The sequence below is a fragment of the Emericellopsis cladophorae genome (assembly GCF_022114955.1).
Source record: "Emericellopsis cladophorae strain MUM 19.33 chromosome Unknown NODE_25_length_288687_cov_117_495977, whole genome shotgun sequence".
Classification (NCBI taxonomy): Eukaryota; Fungi; Ascomycota; class Sordariomycetes; order Hypocreales; family Bionectriaceae; genus Emericellopsis; species Emericellopsis cladophorae.
In genome coordinates this window covers 117,345-134,875 of record NW_026250950.1, presented here as the reverse complement: position 1 = coordinate 134,875, position 17,531 = coordinate 117,345, and the positions used below count along the sequence as shown (strand labels likewise).

Below are 17,531 nucleotides of genomic sequence, written 5' to 3'. Positions count from 1 at the left end.
TGATCCAGAAAAGTGGCCAGGTATGGAGCGAAAGGCAATATCCTAGCGAGAGCTGAGGATGTGATCAGGCGGCGCTGCTCGCTCAATTGGGAGTTGACAATCCATCGCACGCAAATATCAGGAAAGGCTTCTTCAAAATGAGCGAAAATTCGTTCTGTGAGTGGTGGCAGCAAAGCTGCTTCCGAAACTGCATCCAGCTTCGCCGCTTGGTTGGTGATAATTCCGAGTAGTTCGGCTGGCAGATGGTCCAAAACAGTCGCATCCTTCAGAAGCGACCTCGTCTGCCGAGAGATGTCCATCGCCGTTAGTTTAGCGATGAAAGGCCGGTACTCATATGTAAAGAGAGTGATTAAAGTTGAGATTTTGCGAAGATGAACGTCTATGTTGGCGGCGGCAGTAACTTTTTTTTATGGGTCTATCAGCAGTAGCTGCAGGGTCCAGTTCTCCCGTCGCGGTCAGAGTTCAGAGATCAGACTTGGATTCAACATCAACAATCTTTCCTGAGGAGTAGCGAACAAAAGATTACATTTCAAATATTCTACTAGAGCATAGGCATTGGCTGTTGACACCTTAGTGCCCACCGCGTGTCCATGTATCTGGAGCAAACTACGAGCCAGACGCGATAAAACAGACGCGTTGCCATCAGTCTAATGCAATTAAAACATCCATAGCTAAGTAAACAGACGTCCTGATTTGATTGCCATCAGCAAAAAATGCTTACTGTGATGAATATATGCCGTGAGCAAACATGTCCATCGACGTTGATGGTCAAGCACTGCCGGCAAAAGGCCATACGTAACTCCGGGCCAATCAGAACCTCCACATAACCCCAGTTCATCACCGAAGCTGGAAAACTTTCGGAGATGCCGTCCAATCCATTTCATTCGAGTCCACGACAACATACGCACGCGACTCTCGACACAACACCTCTCCCATCAGCTGCTGCAGCTCGCTCGTCCCAGAGGCCAAATCTCTATCACAGCCAAAATGGCCATGTCATGTCGATACGCCGCCCGCAGTTGCGCCCGCCAGCTGCGCGCCGCCCCTTCAGCCCAGACGATGCGCGTAGCTGTGTCGAGCAGACGGTGGAACTCGACAGAGGCGGCTGCGACCAACCCCAAGATCAACACCATTGTCGACCAAATCAGCCAATTGACTCTTCTGGAGACTGCCGATCTCGTGTCGACACTAAAGGTATGTGCGCCGACGGACCAAGGACGGATGGATACACTCGCCAAAACGGGTCATTGACAAGGCAAACAGACCAAGCTCAACATTCCTGATCTGCCCGTAGGCGGCTTCGCCGCTGCGCCCGCCGCCGCCCCCGTCGAGGAAGCCGAGGAAGCCGCGCCCGCCGCCCAGGAGAAGCACCTCTTCACCGTGAAGCTGCAAGGATTCGAGACCGCGTCCAAGGCCAAGGTGATCAAGGAAGTGAAGAGCCTGCTGGGCCTCAGCTTGGTCGACAGCAAGAAGTTTGTCGAGAGCGCGCCCAAGTTGATGAAGGAGAATGTGACAAAGGAGGACGCGGAGAAGATGATTGCCACCATGAAGGAGCTCGGCGCGACGGTTGTCATGGAGTAAACTGATCCAAGACTTGGGGGAGTGGTGGTCTTGGGTCTTATACAATAGAGGGGAAATCGTCCCAATGTACAAAACAGCATGTACTAGTATCTATAAGAGGATTTCTCTTGTTTGTACAAACATTCAACAGGGACGGACGGTGTGTGCCAAGATGAAGCTACAAGGGCCCAGCCTGATATATATTCCCGCTAGATGTGTGTGCTGTGCTGTCCAACGCCGATATATGCAGTTTCCATCAAGAAGGCCACGTCTGGTGGCTAGCCCGCCTCCCCATTGATCGCGTCCCTATGCGGGCATTTCCTCATCTCCATTTCTTTCCGGAAATCCTCCGCTTCCTCAGCCAGGAGCCGATCATCGTCCTCTCCCCAGTCGCTCGTCTCTTCCCACATCTTGTTCATCTCCGCATCAGGTCCGGCCGGTATCGCCCAGATATTCTCCCTCTCACGCTTGTGCCTCTCGCGGTCCTCTTCTATGCGCTGCTCTATTTGGCGCTTGTCCATCTTTTGAGGTCCGCTACCATGGCGAGCGGCCTTGGGCATCGTTTGCGACGGAGGAGCGTCGGCCATTTGGACATCTCCGTGGGGCGAGTTGAGGCCCAGGTCGTCCGACGTCGTCTCCCGCTCCCGTAGGACCTCATGTATCTGGTCTACCGCCTGCGCCTCTATATAGCCCTTGTTTTGCAGCCCATGCAGAACCTGATAGCTCGTCAGTAAGCCTCACGCACGTAGGGATGGGTTGGCGTACCTTTCGAACGACCCTGACATTCGCAGCCCCTGAGCCATCATCTGGCGCAACGGCATCCACCACCCTAATGATGTCCCTTTGCATCATGCGCACATAGTCTCGGTGTCCGTCTTTTTGCGCCGAGTCCAGGAAATGCTCGATAAAGTACATAATGTTTGCTCTGGTGTTCATGTTGTTCTGTTCGGTTAGCCGACGTGCTCACGCTGGTACCAGAATCCCGGGACTCACCCTTTCCACTTGCTCCAAAATACACGAGTGCAAGTCCTCATCCATCTCTTTGTGGCGCAAAGCATATTGGGCAGCCTTTTGAGCGGATGCGACTGAGGCGTTCAAGTGCTGCAGTTGAGAGGTGAACTTCATGCGGACCTCAAAAGGGTCCGCCATGGTGGGCGGTAGACCAGTGAACCAGTTTGAACAGAGTTATGCTGTACGGGATTCGCTTGTCCTTGATTTGTATCGCGGATGAGAGCCAAGTGGCCTGCTTTGAAAAATTATTGGTTCTATTGCGATGATCTGTTAGTGTGTGGACTCAGTCGGCTTGAGTGAGAGCTTCGATAGGTATGCATAACTCAGACTGGATAGTTAATCGCCTGCATGAAAGTACAGGGTCGGTCCGGGTAAGCTCCGGCATCTCCCACCCCACCAACCTCTATGCCGCCAGCTACACCCCGCGCGTCATGGCGGGGCCGATGATGTCCGAAGTCAACTGTCAATGGAGGAGAGGCTTGGAAAAGTCGCGCGGTTGCTGTCTGGCCACGGCTGCAAGAATAACATCTCAAAAAATTCAGACACCTGTCTTTTTGTACCCTGTATCGTCAATCGATTCTTTATTTCCAAATTGTGCCTGTCACTCTGAAGATAGCCAATTCCACGTTGACGGACTTCGAGACTACCCTACACGTATAGCAACTGCATAGCCAAACCAGCAAGAAACCTTTCAAGATGTCATCCATCACGCAGACCGGCAATGAGAACCAGGACTTCACCATGTGCGTTCTAGGATGCGGTACATATCCCACGATCGAGTCGTAATGCTCGTGCTGACCCAACAGGTACCATGGGCATTGCAATCCTTAACGGCATCCTCACTTCACTCCACGAGATCAACGGACCCAAGCCCCTCCAAACACCCAACGAAACACCAGCTGACGAGGTCCCTCCTCGTCTGCCCTCTCGGTTCATCGCTTGCGTCCGCAGCCCCGAGGGCGCTAAGCGCGTCAAGTCGGCTCTCTGGGAGCACTCGTCCAATCTCAAGGTCGTCCAGAACGAGAACGTCAGCGCTGTCCAGCAATCCGAGGTCGTCCTACTGGGATGCAAGCCGTACATGGTCAAGGGTCTCCTTGCCGAGCCCGGAATGGCCAAGGCTTTGCACGGCAAGCTCTTGATCAGTGTCTGTGCCGGTGTGACCGTGGACGACATGGAGGTCGCTCTGCACGGAGCAGTCCCCTCCAAAGATCCCACCGAGGACGGCCGTTGCCGCATAGTCCGCGCCATGTGCAACACCGCCGCCCTGATCCGCGAGTCCATGACGGTCATTGCGTCCACAACGCCTCCCCTGCCTTCGGATGTCCAGGCTCTCGTCACCTGGATCTTCAAGCGTATCGGCGATGTCGTCTACCTGCCCCCTGGCAACATGGACGCTTCGACAGCCCTTTGCGGATCTGGCCCTGCGTTCTTCCTGCTCATGCTCGAGGCTGCGATCGATGGTGCTGTGGCGATGGGATTGCCGCGCGCCGAGGCCAGGCGCATGGCTACACAGACAATGAGAGGAGCTACCGGTCTGGTGCAGAGCGGCGAGCACCCCGCCGTTCTGCGCGAGAAGGTCTGCACCCCCGGTGGTTGCACAATTGGCGGATTGATGGTTCTCGAGGAGGGCCGCGCCAGGGGAACTATCTCGAGAGCTGTGCGCGAGGCGACTGTTGTTGCTAGCCAACTGGGGCAAGGAGTCCAAAACGTCAACGGCACAAGGTTTGTTTCCAACCAGCCGCCGCAGTGAGTAGACGCAGACATGCGTACCTCACGAGTAAAGGTTACATAGAGGTTCTGTCTTGAAAAAAATAGGTAAAAAATGATGAACCAATCCACAGATAGAAGCGGATTATTTGTCCGCTATGATGCACTCAAATTCTTTGACCATAAACGCCAGAGGCCACTGGCCTTGTATCCGTGCCACATTGAAATACTATACAATGAGATCCTTAGGTTTTGGGCTTCTTACTCGCACTCTGTTCGGCACCCTCGAGCTTCCTCTTGCCATCAGCAGCACCCTTCGAGCGTTCCATCGCCTTCTCATAAGCGGCCAGGATACGCGCGTTGCCGAGCTCCACGCCAATCAGCACCTCTGCGAGCTTCTCCTTGCGCTCGTCGACCTCCATCTGCGAGAGAGCATCTTTGTTGTGCCGGTAGAGGCGCTGCTTGGCGACAAGCTGCCAGAGCAACTCCTGGTGTTTGTCCTCCTTGGTGGGGGAGGGGATGTCGGCTTCGAGATCCATTGTGGGACGGACCGAGGCGGGCAGTTGTGACATGAGGTACATTTCGACGGCACGGTAGAACTGCCTCGGTGCAATCTTGGCCTTTTGGCGGATGTTTTCCAAGTTCTTCTGACCAACGATCAGGTCTGGTAGAGGTCCTTCCTCGGGAAGCTCGACGCTCGTGTCTAGTTTGAGCGCCCTGAATTCAGGCATGCTGTTGAGAAATTCCAGGTCGCAAATGTCTCGCAAGTCGTCGAACGCTTCATTCGGGTCCTCCACGGTGAATTCTTGTGTTTGCGGCTGCTTGTGGTAGTGCGCGAAGATCGTCTTGTACAATTGCGCACCGTGCCCCTTTCCTTGGAAAGGAGGCAGAATGATGAACTGGGATAGCCTCTTGCGGCAGGGCAGTTCGGCAAGATCCAGGCTGCCCTCTGGCAGTTCCCAGCCATCCCGTGGCGAAGCAGGGGGTGTAGGGTTCTGGAACCAGTAGAATCTGTAGACAGTCGAATAGCCTACAAAGACATAGCCAGACTCGTCCTTGCGATACAACGAGAACAATGTCCATCGGTCCGCATCACTGGTCTCGTCTACCGTGCTCTCCGGTTCGTCGTTCTGACCAATATAAGTGCCCCCTTCGATGAACAGAGGCACGAGCATCTGCACCCGCGTGTTGAGCTGCTTCACAGCAGGGTCCGCGAGACTCCCCTTCCACACTTCGTAATGGCCATCAGGGCCATCGAATGTATCGTGAAGCTCGCCGGGCGGTGTAAAGTCGTCTACAACCTGCTTTGAACTTTCCTCGAAATCCGATTCTCTGGAGTAGGCAACTATGTCTGTCAGCATATCCGCCGCATTCGCCATGGTGACTATGGAGGCACACTCTTCGGTAGATAATTGCCTTCCGTCAAAATCGCGAGCACGTCATCCGCTTCGCTGTCACCATAAGGCTTGATCTTCTTGGCTGAGGAGATCTTGAGGTGTGGGCGCATGTCATTTGCGCGATACCGCAAGCTGATCTTGAGGCCCTTGTAGCCGAAGATCTGCTCATCCTCGCCAAATATCGAGTATGTGAATCTTGGGCTGAAAGTCGTGATGTTTTGTAGGCCAGACTTTGTGGGCGCAACGAGGGAGATGCTGAGCGCCTCGTTGGAACTGACCATCCCTGTGTAAGGTCAGCACGCTGAGCGTTCCATCACGCAGAGTAACTCACACTCCTCCATGTCTGTTCCGTCAGCCATCGTGAGGTTGTCTGACTGTGAAATAGCCGATGTTCAATTATGCGTTTGAGATGAGTTGCGCAGTAATAAGTTTACTCTTACAACTCACAGCGCCCTCAGAATTAGAGAAACTCGCGTGAAGCCAGACGCGTCCTACTTTACGCGGTTGAAGATGAAAAGGAATGCAAGAGTGCCTTGCGGCCGAGGCACCCACGCAGACCGCCACTGGGAGCGAGCAGTGATTCCACTGTACTGATTGCAGGCGGAGTGATGTAAAGTGGAGCCTCCTGTCAACGCCGTCGGGTTTCTGAGCAAGTGCGTGTCCCGGTTTCCCCTGGCTTGGCTGGCCAAGACAAGAATTCGGTTCCTCGAATCTTTCTTCTGAATCAATCGAACTTCTTCACACTTGCGCGTATGGCGTGGATATCAGTACCACTAACATGTTGGAAATCACAAGCAAGAGCTCGCCGGTAGGCTCTACGATATTCGCGCTCTGCGCTCTCTTCGTCATATCGCTCGTCGTCCTTGGCATCTTGCGACACTATCTCCCACTTCGATCGACCCCTGCCTTCTATCTCTTGCCCATATTCTTTGCGCTCTGGCTACCGTCAGTGGTGGTGGTTCTCGTTCCGATCGACCTGGCATCGAGCGCAATCACGGACGATGATGCTTCACGCGGAATATGGCTTCCCGAGCGAGCCATTCTGGTCTCCTGGCGCATCACGTACTGGCTGACATTTGTCCTGACATGGTAAGATTGCCTGCTTCCAATGTCCTTTGCTGCGGCTTACGTGTCTAGGTTCCTTCTCCCCATCCTTGCCGAATACTCCGACTCGGGTTACCGTGAACCAAGCGCGAAGCTGGCATACTCCTTACGATCGAACGCCCAGTTCATGGGTATGGTCCTGTTGGCCAGTCTTCTCGGCCTCATCTACGTGGTCATCTCGTATGGGTTCAATTTCGCCTCGCTCAAGGGACTAGTCATGGCATTGGGCTATGTCTACGGCTTGGTTCTCGCCATCTACCTCATGGGTCATGGACTCGTCTCAATACCCCGCCGCCTGATTCGCAACGCCAGTATTACGGGTCGACTTCGCCGTCTACAAACCAAGGCACCGCGGCTGTACGAGCGTATGCAGGATTCCCTGGTCAATCTGGAAGAGCTGGAGTATCAAGTTTCGGAGCTAAGCAGGCGCAAGGTGGGCAGCGCTGCCGACTTCAGAGACTGGATCGAGGAACTGCAGGAGCTGGCCGACGTGGGCGAACACCATGCGCCACCGACGACAATCGATCCCACGGCAAACCGAATCATCCCGACCGTCATCACCGAAAAGTACCTTGCGGACCTGACCCGAAACCTCATGCGTGCCCGACATACCCGCTCGCGATACGTCAGCCAGTGGAACCATATGATCCAAGAAGCCGCGGAGACACAAGCAATCATCGATTCTGCAGCCTCGAAGAAGCTAGATTTCGGCGACGCAGACCCTCATGCGGGCCTGTGGGAAAGGACCAGGGTCCTAACACCATACGCGCGGCACATGCTGCATTTCCAAGTGCTGCCCTACGCTCAGGTGCTGCTGGGCCTCTTCCTCGCAGCATCGTCGGCGTGCATTGTTTGGTCAGAAGTCATCAAAGTGGCTTTCCCAAGGCTTTCCGTCATTCGGTTCACCGTCGTCCATCACTGGAGCAAGGACAAAGCCGAGGTTGGCTTTGCCGGGCAATGCATTGCCTCGTTCTGGATCTGCTACATGTGCGCTGCTGCGCTCATCACCATGACCGAGGTCAAAACTTGGCGTGGGCGCGCCCTTGTGAAGCGCAACACGGCCTACGAGTCGGCCTTCTGGTACGCTCTGCAAGTTGCGAAGCTTACAGTACCCATATCATACAACTTTATGACCTTTTTAGTCCGCAGAGTGTACACCAAAACGGTGTTCTACAAGTTCTTTGGTGAGTCCATCGACTTGACACCATTGGGTCGCTGGTTCGACGATCTGTTGCCCGTTTTCGTCTTGCTTCCTGTGGTTGCCACTTTATTTGGCGTTTACGGCAAAATCAAGCGCATTTTTGTTGGGCTCGACGTCGTGGAGGATGAGGAGGAGAACCCTTCAGCCTTTGGTACAGGAACATGGCGTGAGGGTCGGGACCTCATTGAACGTGAGCTACGTGGCAACACAACTGGGCGTCGGCAGGATGCTTTCGCCCGCCTAGCCAGTGCCACCGGCAACCCCAGTCATTCTGCGCCGGTTCTCTCCATCCCTTCGGCGAGAAGGCAAGGCACCTCGCCGGCTCGCTCACCGGTCCGTCCAGCACTGGCGAGCAATAGCAACAACGGGCGCGCAGGCCAATCCTCAAGAACATCGCGTCTCGAAGAACCGGAAGATGACAATATCTTTGCAATCATTGGTCATCGCATGAAGAACACCATTGACACCATCGATACACCCCGGTGGATGCAAGATTTCAAGAAGCCCAAGTGGATGGGAGGTGATGATGACGCTGAGAGTGGCCCCCAGCCACAAGAACGACCAGGTGGCGGCGAGCGCAATAACTCAGACATCCGGCGATGGTTCGGCGGTGATAGCGGAATCAGACTGTAGGACTTGCTCCATTGGATTTGTTTTGGACAACACATACTAGCGGGAGGCCCTCTACAACCCTGCATGGACGGGCCCGGAGTTGCGGAGAACTTTACACCAACAGCCTTTATGTAATCCATTGCGTCTTTGTTCTATGAGCATGTGTGTATTCAACGCTCATCCTGCCTTGGGCGGCGAGGTGACCGTGTTCCAAGTGTGCGCTTTACTCATGGTCCTCTTGCGTAAATTACGCATAATGTCCTTCTCCATCTGGTCGATATTCCGTTCCAAGTCTGCATCATCCTTCTTGTGCTGTGCCTCTCGCTTTCTATCGAACCAGATCCATGTCACAACAATAAGAGCCGTAACTGGTACTGTGACGGCGAAATAAATCCATAGATCAACCGAGACGGGAGTGGCATCTTTCGCGCGATTATGTTAGCTGACGTGGTCCACACAAAACTCCTACACGTATCGGACATACCAGCTTCGAAATTGAAAAACGACATGCCGAACACCGAGGCAAGATAGGTTCCTGGCAGGAAGAGGGCGCCTAGCAGCGAGAGTGTCTTCATGGCCGTACTGTCCCGCTTGCTCGCGTGAGCAATCCTCCTCTGCTCACCTGCGATCTCGAGGTTGAGTCTCGCCTCTCGCTGAGAAAGGATATTGTATAGCTATCTCTGTCAGTTTACCTATGGCCAAAAAGATTTGCGTGCCTACCCCTTCTCGTTGAACCTTGAGCCTCTCCAAAGTTGTCCAGATGTAGTTCTCCAGGCCCTTGAGTTTCGCCAGGTAGAAATCGACCCTCGAAAGAAACTGCCGGTGTGTCTTCAGAATTCGCTTTCCTGGAGCATCACCAAGGTTTCTTCTGTATTCTGTTTCGAACAGTCCCAGCGCCTTCTTGATCTCTCCACATAGTGCTGCGTAAGCCTGTGGTCTTTTCCACATGACGTGTCCATGGCATTCTACCAAGTCCCTGCTCAGACCGTCAATCTCCACGAAGCCATCTTCCTTGAAGTAGGTCTCGCTGGCGTCGACCTCGTCTCTCATGCTCACCGCATTCTCTAGTCTTCTCAACCAGTCTCTCGCATCACGCTGCTTCTGGTCGTTGGCGGGATTCAGGTCGTGAGACAGAAAGAAGAGGGACAGGAGAAGAGGGTGGCCCGTCTCGGAGGGAGTTGAGCTGATGTGTCTTAGCGCGAGGTGCACGTCTGATGTTGGTGTGCCTTTCATGAAGCCGCAGGTCACGGATGTCTTGAATGAGTGGGAGAGGAGAAGCTCCCATCCGCGCGTCTTTCCCTTCTTTCGTACATCAGACTTGCGGTGGACAACGTCTTTGATATGTCGTTAGTGAGAAAACACCAATGGCAAGAAGGGCGTTGGCCTACGAAGATGGGGGTCGTCATCGTCGTGGTCTAGTGAGCTCCAGAAGAATGGCCCAACAACAGCACTCGTCTCAATGCCCTTTTGCGGCAGCTTCATGGCGTTGACCATGCTCGAGTAGGACTCCTTGGGGAGGGATATAACTTTGGGTGCGAAGGTGTCTGGATGCTTGGCGTTGACTTGTACTCTTGACCGTTGAGGTGAGCTACTACAGCATTCCCGAAGCTTAGAGGAGCTTTACTTACATCAGCCTTAAGCCGTTGAGCAGTCTCACACCAGTTGGCAACCCTTCGGGAGGCGCGAAGGCCCCCTGTGTCGCATCAGTAGCTGGCCATTGAAGGGTCTCCAATGCTGACGAACCCTTCGATGCAAGAAATTCTCGAATTCATCGAGTGTCAATGCGTGCTGCTCGCAAGTGTTCCATTTCGGGTCCTGGTGATCCGGGTCAGCACCTCTTTCGTAGACTTCGGCGGGCCGCCCACATACCGAATAATTCAAGATCTCCACATAGCTGGTCGCTTCACTCACATCTCGACACTCGTCCAGGAGGTAATCAAATATGTGATCGTCCATGATCGCAGGAGCATGTCACAGGCGGGATACTAATTGGGCGCGCAATGCATAGACCTGCGTCGATAGGTTTACACAAGCTGGGGCCGGGACAGATACGTTCAGGTAAAGATTGTGCCGGGCCTGGCTCAAGACCACCGTGTGAGAATATGCACTTCGACGATGCGATGGCTGGGCCGCATCATGCAGGATGATGCAGGTTGCTAAGACCTATAACAGTTGGTAGACGCGATGTCCGTTGAGCTCAGAACCACGGTCCACCCGCCAGTCCAAGTACTTGAAGTAGAGAAGTCCAGAAGCATGGTCTGCTATTTACCCGGGGAACTCAACAATGACAGCAAATAGCCGCGTAGTGCAACCCAGGATTCCCTGTCATTCGAAATTTGCAATATTAAGATGAGATGGAGGTGAAGCTGCTTGACTGGAACTGATCCTGGTAGCTTCGGCGCTAGTCCCGAAAAAGCTGCGGCAGCTTAATCGATCATCGCGAACCTCTAGCTTTCAAGCTTCGTTCGTCACTGAGACAGCCTTTGAGACTCTCTTTTCGATTCGCATGTAATTATCGAGCGACTGTTGTTCCCCTTGCCTTCGGCACTACATACCTTCACCTGTCGGCCAACTTGCCCTCCTTTCACGTTTCTTCTCATTCTTTTCATTGTCACTTAAACCTGCTCGTTACGCAGGTTTTTTCTTACTGCTATTGCACCTTCTCCCCGTTTGTTCCCTCAAACAGCATACAACCTTCCCCAACCATCAGCTTCGGCCGTCTTTACGTCTCTACAACCTTTCTCTCCCTCCTGCATCTTTCTCCTACCTTCTCACTCTTGGGTGATCACCTGGAAACCACTTTACCCTCATATTCATCACCGACCAGGTGCTTGCGCAAACCGCGCGAACGACATTTGCCACTACTACATCTCAGACTCTCCGACAAAGCCAACGCGCGAGCCCATTGCGATCTATCATTCATTAGAATCCTCAAGTCTGTCGGTTCACACAGCGCATTTATTTCTCATAGCGCAGCATTCACAGATCTCTCCATCTTGTCACAGTGCTGTCTGTGCCGCAACAACCTGACCAAGACCAGGACTACGTATCGACTCTCTCGCACCTACTCAGGAGGCTCAATTACACGCACAGTTTTTGTTTGCAAGCTAGCCGCTCCATCTGCCGAGCTTTTTTTGGCATTGCGCCAAACATCACCAAAAGTCGACGGAACCCGAGGGGCACAGCGAGTGTGTCGTGTCTCAGCTTGAGTGGTCCTTGCCAGCCCCGTTCTTGCCCGGCAATTTCTGGCCTTCGCTCTCGGTGCTAGTCAGGGGCGGAGCACCCTAGGCTGGGCTTTGTCGGTTTCAATGACCAACAGCGAAAACAGTATCTCGGATCTGGACGAAGCACTCCAAGAGCCTCGCGTTTACGATAATGCGTTAATTGAAATCGAGGACAGTGGTGAATCTTGCTTGACAAGCAACACCGATCCGTTGGCCAACGCTGCTCCAACTGAGCTCCAGCGGGCGGACGTCAGCGAGCAGCGACAGGTCTGCGTCCAATCCCAACCCCAGCTTCACCCCACGGCGCATGCAGATAGAGACGCAGCAGCCAGCAAGCACCGGCAGGATCATGATGCAGCAACACTCATAACCTTTAGCGACTTGTCTAGCGATATATCTCACCTGCCTTTCAATTCCTCCGCTTCTGACCGTGGAGTTACTGCTTCCTCGTCGCTCCCAAGCCTCCAAAATAATACGTCCCGTCGCCCTGCCTCGCGCTCGTCCTCTTCGCATTCAACGACGCGACACGACAGTTTGTGGTCAACGCCGAATGCAACACTTGCCGCAACCCCGTCCACCTCGCGATCGGCAATCCGAAAACCATCCCCAGGCCTGGCGGCTCGTCTCAAAGCACTAGGATTCGGCACCGGAGAAAAGCCCTCGACGGCAACGACAACAGCCCCTCTCGATAGCATCGGTCGCCTCAACGAGGATCAGCTCCGCGAACTCGACGAAAAATTGCAACAAGGCTCTTCCAAATCCGTGGTCGTCAGGCGCGGCCGCCCTTGGAAGGGCGCTAGTGCGATAACAATATTTTCTCGAAAACCTGACCTCGAAGAGGATACTCCAGACTCGCTTGTCGACAGCGGGTCCTCGTGTCAACTTGAACAGTCTGATCCCCAGCCTCCCGATATTGAGGTTCCGGAGGCCTTGGCCATGGACACGCAAAAGTACCGTTTGCCTGACCATGCCAACGGCAATGGTACAAAGTCGATACCTGAAGTTCGTCGAGAGCACATCGAGCGAGACACGCACCCACCTCCTGCAGCGCAAGAGGAACCCGAAAAACCTCCAACACCGCCACCGAAAGAAACTCCACCGCCAGTGACACCGCCCTCTACTTCAGCTTCGAACGACTTCACACCTGGGCTGGGGTCGTACTTCACACCTGGCCACAACCGCCCGGGATCGATTTATACACTTTCGCGTGCCTCTTTCGCCAACCAACTTGCACAACTGACCTCTCTACAATTGCCAGATGCTGGATCCTTATCCGAGAAGGTATCGGCGATCCCAACAGCGACAGTTGCTGCCAAGGCCCTGATAAATGCCGCCGACCAGATTCGGAGCTGGATCTCAAAGGCATCCGAGGTCATTTCTGGCCTGGACAGCGACGATGATGTGGAGTGGTCGGCAGCTGGAGGCAGGGAAGGGCTGACTGAGGTTGAGAACGCGATCGTTCGGTTCGAAGATTTGATCAACGTCTATGTCGGCGCCATTGAGAGGCTTCAGTCTCGCAAAGACATACAGGAAGTGCCCGCTGAAGATTTGAGACGCGCTGTGAGTCAAATGGAAGCCATTGTAGGGGAATGGAGCAGCATTCGGTCGACACTCCATAATGTCCGGGGCCAGGTGGAAATCGCTATGGAATGGGAAGAGCTCTGGAACAATGTTTTGGGCGACATTCAAAGCGAGATGGACGAATTGGCCCGCCTAGTCTTCGAGATGGAGGAAAGGAGGCACAAGAGCATCGCAGCGGCGGCGGCAGGCGACGGCGTGGACATTGCTGATCTTGAGACAATCGTCGAGGATACCCCGCCGCAAATCACCAAGAGCAAAGCGAACAACCGCCTGAGCATTCCTTTCTTCTCGACGAATCCAAGCTCGCCCGGCGCTCCGAATACCCCGGGTGCGCCTACACTGTCGCAGGATGATTCAAGTCTTCTGGCGTTGTTTGCTCGTATGCAGCCTTTGCGAGCTTCCCTTGATTTTCTGCCCATGAGACTCTCGGTGTTCCAGACTCGCGCCGAGCATGCATTCCCGACTGCGTGCGAGGAGCTAGAGATGCGGAGAACAGGGCTGGACGCGAGCTACAAAAAACTCGAGAAGGATGCCGAATCGCTACGCAAGGAGCTTGGCGAGGACCGCTGGGTCATTGTGTTCCGCGGGGCGGGAAGGCAGGCTCAGAAGATGCATGAATCAGTCGAAAGATCCCTGGCCAAGCTACGCGAGGCTATGGATGCTGAGGCCCAGATGGCCAGTCCGGCACTGATCAAGAAGTTGGAGAGCTATGAGGCCAAAAAGACACACTATGGACCTGCCATTGAGCGAGTTTTGTCAATTATTGACAAGGGCGTCAAGGATCGCATCACAGTCAATGGTGAGATTCTGCGTCTGCACCTTGATTTGGAGGCACGGTGGTCGTCACTCAAAGAACAGACACGCGAAATGGATGCTGCTTGCGAGGAGCTCCACGCTGAGCGAAAGAGTCAGCAGCTTCGCGATTCGGTCTCAACCATGCTTTCGAACGACAGGTCTCCATTGGGAAGCAGCCAGGCCACCCCTGGCAGTTCGCCGCCGTCGTCCGAGATCATGTCAAGCCTGGGTGTCGAACCGTATGTACCTTATTCCCAAGGCCGATCGGGTAACATTCGCAATGATGGAGTCGCATACCGAAGACAGTCATCTCTGCCAGCTCCTGCGTACGCTGCCAAAAGAGGTGGCGCCTCTCGTCTGGCCACAGTCTCCAGTTCTTCGTCTACCACTCCTAGACCACCGAGCCAGATTCAGCGTCCAAGCTCGACTCTAGGCTATAGACCGAGGTGGAACACATCAACTAACACCTCGTCCATTGATACTGGGCATCATTTCAAACCACTGAGCCTAACGACACCAAGTCCCTACGCAAAGAACTCACCTCACGCGCAGCGCTCTGTGTCTTCTTTTACAACTGGGTCGGCGAGCACATCCAAACTACCTATGTACCGTAGCCCGCTCAGCAGGGCAACGTCGGAATCACCAAAAGTCGATGAAACTCCCACTAGAACTGGGCACTCTCGACTTTCTTTCCGCGAACGCTTGACAACCCCCAGGCAACACCAGGCACTGCAGCAGCCACGCTTGGCGGTACAAGGGTCAAATGCCTCAGTCGATTTGGCCAGTTCGTCAACCTCTTCGAACCGCAGGGCTTCATTTCAACCGCCAAGAGCTCTTTCTTCTATGGAGGAGGCCCATCCCAGCCGGCCAGCGAGCTCGCTAGCATCGACATCGCGTAGGACTAGCTTTTTGCCGCAAGCGAAACCTACGACTACGGCTCGTCGAGAAAGCAGCACTGGGCGTGCCAGCCCCCAGGCCTTGGCAGCTTCTCGTTTAGCGATGCGACGAAAAGAAGTTCCAGCGAAAGACAACAAACCAGTATGGAGGCACTGAGTGTACAGTTGCTGCGCCGACCAAGCGTGCAACGCAGCCGTTGATTGAGACCTCTCCAGCATTCGATTTTCGCAGAAACCTTTTGGAAGATATCTTGAATCTGCCTTGCAGCATGGCGTTTTGGCATTGAGGGCGGTTTTGTAATTTGACTTTTTTTTCCAGCTTGTACGTTGGAGACGTTCCCACGGCGCCCGAGGCGTACCAAGGCAAACGACAGACACTTGTGGGAGGGCCGCTGGAATCCCATAATACCATGTACGTGTGTATATTGATTGTATTACGAAGCCTAGTGATACCCTGAGCTAGATCGAGAAAACTTTGCGACCGTCGATGTCTTCTCCCCTTCTGAGACAATAGTGGGTGACCATGTCATTATCGCGGAAAGGCTTGGTCTAGGTAGTCAAAGTCCACGATTGAACGCTGGCCTGCGCTGCTCGACATGTCAGTACCACGACCCAAGTCCACGAGAACGACACAGCAAAATTATTATCATCTCTGTCCTTGTTTATTAAGTGCATATTTCAAAACCCAATTACCTAACGCCAACATTGCAACTTCCAATGAGAGCCTAAGCAGCGTCGCTAATTACCTCGTCCACCAGTGTCCATAGTATCTCTTCTATTCGATTTCAATCTTGTGGATCTCGGTCCAGCCCTTCTCGACCTTGGGCACGGTCACAATCAAGATGCCATCCTCCATCTTGGCGGTGATACCCGCCGCGTCGACCTCGTCCTTCAGCTCAACCTCGCGCTTGAACATGCCCACGGTACGCTCGCCCTTGCCTACAAGCGTCTTCTGGAACTCTTCGTCGCCAGGGCGGTGGATAACTCCCGATATGGACAGCTTGGCGGTCTCGGGATCGAAGGAGATACCGACATCCTCCTTCTTTGCACCGGGTAGGGGAGTGTGCAGGGTATAAGTCGTGACGGCGTCGAAAAGGTCCATGGGGGGAGTGAAGCAGTCAACATCATTGTCGGTAGTCCTTGGACCGTTGTTCGTGGCAGAGGAGGCATTGTTGTAATTCTGAAGGTGGTTCTTCAGGACCTCGCTCATCCTCTGCGCGGCGTTCGCCAAGGGGTTGAATTGTTGCTCACGGCGCGGGCACTGGCGAGCTCCACCCGGGGAGGAAGATGATGAGTCCTCGTCGGGCGTCACTTCTGCGGGATCGGGTACGTCTTCGCCGGCAGAGGCCGGATCACGAGGTTGTTGCTGCTGTTCGTCCCTGGCGTGATGGCCTCGTGGTCCAGGGCCCTGGCCCTGGCCATGTCGATGACGATGAGGGCCGCCCCCACGATGAGTATGCCTTGGAGGCCCGTGGTGCAGCCAAGGGTTCCAATCATCAAAATCACCGCTGAAAGCAGCTCCGGCCCAGGGTCCAGCATGCGGCGGAGGGGGAGGAGGTTGGAAGGCACCAGCCAAGTGGGTAAAGAAATCGTTGCCGAGATGATCAACGCCGCTGCCGGTGGGTGGGTTTAGACCCGGGAAGAAGGAGGCGAAGAAGTCCTCCGGACGAGGAGCTCGAGTGCTATTGTTGGCATTGTTGTTGTTGTTGTTGTTTGCTTGGGAAGACATGGTAATGTTTTGAGATTGGATTGGTTGGCAAAGAGATGTCAAAGAGACGGTGTTTTCACAGGTACGGAGTAGCTACACCTAGGCTATATACAAGAATGAGCCAACCAGGCAGTGCCAGGGACACGCAACAGTCAGCTAGGCAGATGGTGATTCGCAATATCGCCTCTCCTGAATGGAAGTGATTAGATGGAGGGAGAAGGGGTGGAACAAGCTGGTGTTAGAACGTGTGAGAATCGGGTAGGTGGTTCGCCACGCGGCTGGTCGTGACCTTGGTTTGGGTGGGTGTGGGGGGGGCGAAAGTCCGTCGCAGGGTGTGGCTAGTGACGAATTGTGGCTTTGCAAGTCCGCAGCGTTGACTCACAGGCGGCTGTCGGAACTTGGCGATGACTTTCTCAACGGGAAAAGGGTCAGTCGGTTCCTTTCATAATCACTAATTGTGAACTGCCAATAGCCCAAAGGCTTGTCGCCAACCTCGGCGAGCACCGTGAACAGCGTCGTAGTCAAGCTCATAGGTTCCCAACGCGATCCATGCTTCCCCGGCTAAGAGACAGCCACGATCGCCAGCCAGTATACAGACAACCTGATAACGACGGCGTTAGGCCTTATTTTCGCAGCCGAATAGCCGGCTGTTGCATCATAGTCATCACAAATTCACACTTTTTCCACATTCTAGTAACGTGAAGGTACCTAATAATCCTTGGAGAGTTCTCGCAG

At 54.1% G+C, this 17,531-nt stretch overlaps 8 protein-coding genes across 8 annotated transcripts; 4 read left to right on the top strand and 4 right to left on the bottom strand.

Annotated features, from left to right (window-relative positions):
- Positions 1–987: 987 nt before the first annotated feature.
- J7T54_003245 (large subunit ribosomal protein L7/L12) lies at positions 988–1,581 on the top strand (the record flags this gene model as incomplete). The annotated part of the gene is made up of 2 exons (XM_051506805.1): positions 988–1,194; positions 1,264–1,581. 2 exons carry the CDS (start codon positions 988–990, stop codon positions 1,579–1,581), a joined length of 525 nt encoding a protein of 174 aa, XP_051361934.1.
- A 257-nt stretch (positions 1,582–1,838) lies between these two features.
- Positions 1,839–2,709, bottom strand: J7T54_003244 (CTD kinase subunit gamma-like protein; the record flags this gene model as incomplete). Its single annotated transcript, XM_051506804.1, has 3 exons — positions 1,839–2,276; positions 2,326–2,502; positions 2,554–2,709. 3 exons carry the CDS (start codon positions 2,707–2,709, stop codon positions 1,839–1,841), a joined length of 771 nt encoding a protein of 256 aa, XP_051361933.1.
- A 558-nt stretch (positions 2,710–3,267) lies between these two features.
- On the top strand, positions 3,268–4,321 carry J7T54_003243 (delta 1-pyrroline-5-carboxylate reductase; the record flags this gene model as incomplete). The annotated part of the gene is made up of 2 exons (XM_051506803.1): positions 3,268–3,331; positions 3,378–4,321. 2 exons carry the CDS (start codon positions 3,268–3,270, stop codon positions 4,319–4,321), a joined length of 1,008 nt encoding a protein of 335 aa, XP_051361932.1.
- A 202-nt stretch (positions 4,322–4,523) lies between these two features.
- On the bottom strand, positions 4,524–6,034 carry J7T54_003242 (histone acetyltransferase 1; the record flags this gene model as incomplete). Its single annotated transcript, XM_051506802.1, has 3 exons — positions 4,524–5,623; positions 5,677–5,958; positions 6,007–6,034. The coding sequence occupies 3 exons, from the start codon at positions 6,032–6,034 to the stop codon at positions 4,524–4,526; spliced, it is 1,410 nt and encodes a 469-aa protein (XP_051361931.1).
- A 419-nt stretch (positions 6,035–6,453) lies between these two features.
- On the top strand, positions 6,454–8,613 carry J7T54_003241 (LIMR family protein-like protein; the record flags this gene model as incomplete). The annotated part of the gene is made up of 2 exons (XM_051506801.1): positions 6,454–6,764; positions 6,813–8,613. The coding sequence occupies 2 exons, from the start codon at positions 6,454–6,456 to the stop codon at positions 8,611–8,613; spliced, it is 2,112 nt and encodes a 703-aa protein (XP_051361930.1).
- A 156-nt stretch (positions 8,614–8,769) lies between these two features.
- Positions 8,770–10,548, bottom strand: J7T54_003240 (uncharacterized protein; the record flags this gene model as incomplete). Its single annotated transcript, XM_051506799.1, has 7 exons — positions 8,770–9,014; positions 9,077–9,245; positions 9,313–9,926; positions 9,981–10,162; positions 10,221–10,285; positions 10,336–10,407; positions 10,462–10,548. 7 exons carry the CDS (start codon positions 10,546–10,548, stop codon positions 8,770–8,772), a joined length of 1,434 nt encoding a protein of 477 aa, XP_051361929.1.
- Positions 10,549–11,900: 1,352 nt separating this feature from the next.
- On the top strand, positions 11,901–15,091 carry J7T54_003239 (uncharacterized protein; the record flags this gene model as incomplete). The annotated part of the gene is made up of 5 exons (XM_051506798.1): positions 11,901–11,994; positions 12,427–12,798; positions 13,075–14,431; positions 14,714–14,750; positions 14,909–15,091. The coding sequence occupies 5 exons, from the start codon at positions 11,901–11,903 to the stop codon at positions 15,089–15,091; spliced, it is 2,043 nt and encodes a 680-aa protein (XP_051361928.1).
- A 772-nt stretch (positions 15,092–15,863) lies between these two features.
- On the bottom strand, positions 15,864–16,817 carry J7T54_003238 (uncharacterized protein; the record flags this gene model as incomplete). The annotated part of the gene is made up of 1 exon (XM_051506797.1): positions 15,864–16,817. The coding sequence occupies one exon, from the start codon at positions 16,815–16,817 to the stop codon at positions 15,864–15,866; it is 954 nt and encodes a 317-aa protein (XP_051361927.1).
- Positions 16,818–17,531: the final 714 nt, after the last annotated feature.